Source organism: Colossoma macropomum, unplaced genomic scaffold, assembly GCF_904425465.1.
Source record: "Colossoma macropomum unplaced genomic scaffold, Colossoma_macropomum, whole genome shotgun sequence".
Taxonomy (NCBI): Eukaryota; Metazoa; Chordata; class Actinopteri; order Characiformes; family Serrasalmidae; genus Colossoma; species Colossoma macropomum.
Window position 1 is genome coordinate 41,619,747 of NW_023494802.1, and position 6,717 is coordinate 41,626,463.

A 6,717-nucleotide genomic window follows, 5' to 3' on the forward strand; every position below is an offset into this window, starting at 1 on the left:
ATGATCCCTAAATGTAACTAAAGCCCAGCAGTGAGGAGCTGAACTTTACCCTCCTCTGCTGTCACTGCAGACTGGCAGGGTCGCCTACAGAGCAGCGCTGGTAGCTGTTAATGAAGTGATGCTCTTTTTGTTTGAGGGTCCCATTTCAGAGGGAAGATCTCAACCACTACCCTGTAACTCAGTTCTAAGGGGTCAAGGTGACACTCGAAAACAAGGGGTAGGAGTAAAAATAAGAAATGGGACTGGGCCGTGGAGTAAGAGTGCTAAAAGTGCTAGAACGTCTGTGACGAGCTGTCCTGCAGACATATAAAACGTATCCAGCAGACACTCCGCCCACAAGCCCTACTCAGAGATACACAGATCACCTGATATGTTCTGAATGCTGAGATCGCCACACGGTCACAGCGTCACATCTTCAAACATTGTTTACAGTTTCGTCTGGAGCAAGACCCAACACTGAGTCATATAGTTCGATCTTTAGAGAAAAATCTAAAATCTGTCATTTTGTGGCTCACATCTCTCTCTCTCTCTCTCTCTCTCTCTCTCTCTCTCTCTCTCTCTCTCTCTCTCGGTACAGACTATAACTCCAGGTCCAGGTGAACACCCCCTGCAGTACAACTACACCTTCTGGTACTCCCGTCGGACCCCCAGCAGACCCGCCAACACACAGAGCTACGAGCAGAACATCAGACAGATCGGCACCGTTGCCTCGGTGTGTGTTTTTACGGGGTTTTCTTTCTCTGATCTTGTATTGTAGAGTTAATGTGTGTGTCTTTAGATTGTTGTAGTGTCGTAGTTTGTCTTCACCTGGGCTGTTTTTTTTTCTTTTTCTTGGTTTAGGCTGGTTTCATAGTTTTTTACTAGGTTAGTATTTTAGGTTGTTTTCACACTCGTCCCAAATACTTGAGTCCAAGCCCAGGACTGATTCTGGGCTTGTTTTAGGGAGGGGCTCACTATCACTGGTTTGCTATCACACTCAAAAATTCCATCCGATCCATGGATCAACTGCACAGTTCCATATGTCACTTTTCTGTGTGCAGGTTTCCAGAATGGTCAGTGCTGCTTCATCCATTTACTGCTTTTTACTGTTTTCCTTGGAAGTAAACGCTCCAGCAGTGCAGGGCAGGGCTTTTTGGATACACAGCAGATCACTGTACAGGAGCTCCTGCAAACAGGGAGCCGTTCTCATCCGAGAAGGTTTTTAGCCATGAGACATGCGTATTTTGCCAAAAGCCAAAATAGTCACTTTATAAATCACGCAGCCCCACATGTGGCGGCAGGAGCGGTGAGCTTCCACACGCGCAGTGGAGCTCACTACAAGTGACCAGACCAGAGATCGGTTCTCTTTTCTGCTCCTGGGCTCGAAAACAGCTTTCATGCTCGACCAAACACACCAAACTCAGAGCAGGCAGGCCTGGATCTGAAAAAAGCTCTAACGTTAAAACATCCCAGCCTTTGGCCGTCACAGCTGTGAGTGGCAGCCTTTCTAGTAGCTCTGTCTTTTCTACTGGCTGCTAAATTTCCTTCGGGATCAATAAAGTATCTACCTGTCTATCTATCTGTCTGTCTGTCCATCTATCTATCTTGTTTGTTTGTGTTTGTTGTTATCTAGGCTAGTTTGCCTTTAGCTGGGTTGGTTTGTCAGTCTTTACCCAGCCTGTTTTTCCTTTTGCTTGGCTAGTTTTCCAGTTTTTAACTAGGCCAGTTTGACAGTCTTTAGCTTTGTTTGTCTGTTGTTAGCTGGGAGTTGTTGATTCGGTTACACACCGCTGCCCCCTCCTGGTATGGAGCATTATTGTCTTCAGTGCAGGAGCAGAACGTACCTGTAGGTTTGCTGTTAGCTTCAGTGTTGGTGCTCTGTGTGAGTTCACGCTTTCACAGACGACTTAATGTGACCGTGAGGTGACGGGAGGTGGTCATCAGCAGCTTCGGTGGGCACTAGTTCAGTGATGTCTTAGTGTGTCCAGACCCCGAGGGCTGTGTTAGAGTGTGTTAAGTTTAGTATGTTTCTCGCAGGATGTGTGTCTAACATGTTGTGGTGTTTCTGTTGCAGGTGGAGCAGTTTTGGAAGTTCTACAGTCACCTGGTCCGACCGGGGGATCTGACGGGTCACAGTGACTTCCACCTGTTCAAGGAGGGCATCAAACCCATGTGGGAGGTGGGAGAGTCAGAAAGTTATAACTTAATCCAAAGTTTGTGGTGCACAATGACATCATAATCCTATCAGAGCTGGCAGATAACTGTTAAAATAGTTTTTACTGGTATTAAACATGTGTTTAAGAGCGTTGTTTCGGACTGATACGTGATGATGAATTTATTGAACTCCAGAAGAGCAGAATGTTTAGCTGACTCTGGGTTACTGCACTGAAATATCGGAGTTTTAATCGTTTTATCGCATTATAACCTCACAGAAATAAACCTTATATTTCCCTGTAAAGCTGATCTAACTGGATTTAGTCTAAATTTGAATATATGTTTAGTCCCAGTTATGTTTTATCAGCATTTGTTTAGGTTGGCATCAGCATATATGTAGCTAAAATATATGTGATAGAAGTTGGTTCATGCAGTAGGTCATCACTAATTTAATGGTGGCATTTTAGCAGTGTGACGATCTGAAGACTGTGATTCATTCCATCAGTATTGAGACTACATCTAATAATTTTCATGCATTTTTTGATCAAAGCAGAATTTGGCATTGCATTGTGCCCTAAAGAATCAAATCATAATAGGCAGAGATGTTTACGGCTGGTGTACACATTCCTTTGAAAACGAACAGTACTGTAAGTGGTCCAGGGGTGTGAACACTGAAGCAGGATCAGATTTACCCATTAAATCATCATCATGATCAGGGCACAAACTGTTCCCTTACTGTTGGAACATAAATGAGTATCAGCTCCTCCAGTGAATATGAATGCTGCGATTACTGAATGGAGTATTAAATTAAATAATCACCTGCGTGTGAGTCAGAATCCGATGTGCCTTTAATAGCCCCTCATTACTGTGTGTGTTTGTTTCAGGACGAGGCAAATAAGAATGGCGGTAAGTGGATCATTCGGCTGCGTAAAGGTCTGGCGTCACGGTTCTGGGAGAACATCATCCTGGCCATGCTGGGAGAGCAGTTCATGGTGGGAGAGGAGGTGTGTGGAGTGGTGGTCTCCATACGCTTCCAGGTGGGTCTTTAAATGACGATGTTTTATTTGTATAGTACTCTTCAGAAACAAAGTTATTTCACCTTGTACCTCCACTGACTGGCCACTTTATTAGAAATACCTACCTTGTGCTTTTACATACTGGCCACTTTATTAGAAACATCTACCTTGTGCTTCCACATACTGGCCACTTTATTAGAAACACCTACCCTGTGCTTTTACATACTGGTCACTTTATTAGAAACACCTACCCTGTGCTTTTACATACTGGCCACTTTATTAGAAACATCTACCTTGTACCCCCACTGACTGGCCACTTTATTAGAAACACCTACCCTGTGCTTTTACATACTGGCCACTTTATTAGAAACATCTACCTTGTGCTTCCACATACTGGCCACTTTATTAGAAACACCTACCTTGTACTTCCACTAACTGGCCACTTTACTGGAAATACCTACCTTGTGCTTCCACTCACTGGCTACTTTGGTCTCTAACTAAACACCAGCAGGGTGGGGCTACAGGAGAGGGTTTCTGATAAAGTGGCCGGTTAGTGTACACGTTCGGTAATGTGGTTGTGTTCTTTCCTCTCTACAGGAGGACATTCTGTCTATCTGGAATAAAACAGCGAATGATCAGGTGACCACGTCCCGTATCAGAGACACACTGCGGAGGGTCCTGAACCTCCCCCCCAACACCATCATGGAGTACAAGACCCACAACGACAGCCTCAAGTACGGCACACACACACTTAACGGCAGTACATGTGGTCTTTAACTGTGGTGTGTCACGTTGAACGGTTGCAGTGTGTATTTCACTTCATGCTGAGTTATAGGGCTAAAATCACATCACCTCTTCTGATTGGTCAGAGGGCCGTCCCTGATAATGTTGGATTTTCTTTGGTTGATTGCCCTGGCCTAATTCCATTTTCTCTCTCTCTCTCTCTCTCTCTCTCTCTCTCTCTCAGGGATAACTCCAGCTTCCGCAACACGAAGATCACATTGTGAAGGGACACACACTCTTCACTCAGACGGACTGAATCCCCCACACTTACACAAATCACAATCTCACACTCGTTTCCTCTCTGCAGGAGAGAGCAGTGTGATCTGTCGTTCCTGCGGAGGAGAGGAAGTGCAGGAACAGACTCCTCCTCCATCTCCTCCTCCTCATCCTCCCGACATTCCAGAGCTGTACAAACTCCGCCTTTTCTAACAGAGCCCCTCTGTTCAGTTTCTACTGTTTCAGTCTGACTTTGTGTTTCTTTTTTATTTAACAGTAAACAGATCTATGATGGCTTGAATTAAGTTTCTGTGCGTCTGTGTTTTTAATGAATGCAAATCTGAACGTAATGAAAGCTGCTTGATTGTATGTGTGTCAGCATTTTAGGCTGCCAGCTTGTTGTAAACAGGTTTACAGCCTGGTTATTATTACAGCTGTATTCAACAGTAACTTACTTCAACTTACTTTATTCAGAGTTTTACTTTTTGGAGTGTTTAAAAATGGGTTTCCAGGCTTCTGAGTGGCACAACTGTCTAAACCAGGGGTCACCGATCCACAGAGGGGCTATGTGGCGGCTGGTTTCTGTGCCAGCGCCTCGTATACTAATCCTTTGTTTGTAGATTCAGTTTGATTGAGAAAAGAAGTAGAGTCAGTTGAGTTCTTGCTTTGCTGGAATGAAAACCTGCAGCCCTTTGTGCATAAGATTGCTGATCCTAAGATGGGTCCAACATCATCAGATCACAAGTTCGATCCCTGGCGATGCCACAGCCGTCCGTAAGTGGAAGTCCAAGGGAGCATAACTGTCCTGTCCCTCTCTGTGTGGGTAGAATGGTCCTCCCTGCATGCACACATCCATTACTCAGCGCGCTGTTTGCCAGCGCAGGTGTCTGTTGTAACAGAATTAGCAGTTAGCGTGAGGTGTCGGCGTCAGTTTGTAAAGATGCTGGAGCCTCGTGTGTCCTGGAGGAAGCTCATGTTGGCCTTCACCCTCCCAGCTTGGTAGAATCGTAGCTAATGTCTGGAATCAGCCTTATTATTCTGCTGGTATTCATAGAGAACTTTGAATAGAATCACAGTCAAAACATCTACAGATGTTTGTAATCTTGTGTTTTTAAACCCGTATCACGTCGCTTTTCATCACCGTCATACGATTCAAGCCTTACTGGGTCTGAGAGGCACTGAAACCCCTTGGTTTACACTTGTGTTACTGTAATTCCTTTTTCTGAATCGCTTTTCAGACCTTCAGTCCTCACATCACCCACACTCCATCAGCTACACTGACTGGCTGCTTCACAGTGAGTTAAAGGGCCACTTCGGCCACCATGAATCAGTTACCCATCACTCTGTATGTTGTGAACATGCCTGCTCTCCTCCTGCTGCAGCGCTGCAGTAGGCCAAGAGTGAGATTTCCCAAATTAAAGACTAGAAAAGCCACCTTCTGATGATGCATCTGGAAAGTGGGAGGAACTTTTGAAGAACTGCAGCTGCTTTAGGGTGGAAACTTCTGAACTGTTTTCTTTTTTTACTGCTAGGTACTGTGAGAATATGAAAAATATGGTAAAAGGTAATCTATAAAAGAAAAGGAGAAAATTCAGTTTTTCTACTGAATTTCTACATTCATTCTACAGAAACGTCCACTTTTCCATCTCTCACTCTCACTGGTGTTACTGATCCTCACTGGTGTTACTCATAATAAAGGAACACCAGAGACATTTTTAATGAACAATGCATTTTACAGAATAACTGCTACAGAGCATCAAACCACATGTTGTCCATCATGGAATATCCACTAAAATATGGAATTTAATCCATTTGTATTCTATTTTTTTCACAGTTACCTCAGAATAAAGTCGGTCACACCAGTGACTTCAGCTAAAAGCTTCATATGAAATCATGAGCTAAATGAGAAAATCTCTGATAACTGAAAGACTCAGTGGACTCAGTGGACCATGTGCTTTTCTTCATAGATCCTCAGAAAACAGGGAAAAGAAGTCGAGTGATGTCATCAGTGTGACTTTTATTACAAAATAAGAGATTTTTATTACACAGTAACACCAGTGACACGACTCCTGGGGACAACAACTTTCATTATATATTTTATAATATTTATTTGGCATTTGTTTTCTTTATGTCATTTAAATCATATCTTCCATAGTCATGTTTAGATTATTGTAGCTAAAATTGCAGAAAAACATGTTTTTTACTTCAAAATATGGCCTCAGCCTTCACACATGACTGTGAGGAAGAGCTCTTCTGTGGTGCTTGGAATTCTATATGATTGATTTAAAAACCAATACTGCTAAATTGAGGCTCAAGAAGGTGTAATTGTTAAAATAACATTGTTAATTTAAAAAAGATAAATACATTGTAACCCTAACGTTTTTAAGTGTAATAGATCTGTAAAGCTATGGACACAGAAATGGACGTTTCTGTAGAATGACCCTTTAACTAAAATACAAACGGACTTTACTCAAGTATTAAGACCTCAAGTACAGATGTACTCTCACTGTGTATTTCACCCGTGAGAAGGCAGGAGAGTAAACGATGCTGATTTTTATCCACTCACTGT

The 6,717-nt window shown here is 43.2% G+C and overlaps 1 protein-coding gene across 1 annotated transcript in view; it reads left to right on the forward strand.

Moving 5' to 3' along the window:
• The window catches only part of eif4e2rs1 (eukaryotic translation initiation factor 4E family member 2 related sequence 1), a 7,696-nt gene extending 3,243 nt beyond the window's left edge, over nucleotides 1-4,453 (forward strand). Inside the window, exons 3-7 of the mRNA XM_036591585.1 lie at nucleotides 578-712; nucleotides 2,054-2,158; nucleotides 3,018-3,170; nucleotides 3,747-3,883; nucleotides 4,117-4,453. Coding sequence (XP_036447478.1) covers nucleotides 578-712; nucleotides 2,054-2,158; nucleotides 3,018-3,170; nucleotides 3,747-3,883; nucleotides 4,117-4,156 — 570 coding nt within the window. The 3' untranslated portion in view covers nucleotides 4,157-4,453. The remainder of the gene's footprint in view (nucleotides 1-577; nucleotides 713-2,053; nucleotides 2,159-3,017; nucleotides 3,171-3,746; nucleotides 3,884-4,116) is intronic.
• The last annotated feature ends 2,264 nt before the right edge of the window (nucleotides 4,454-6,717 follow it).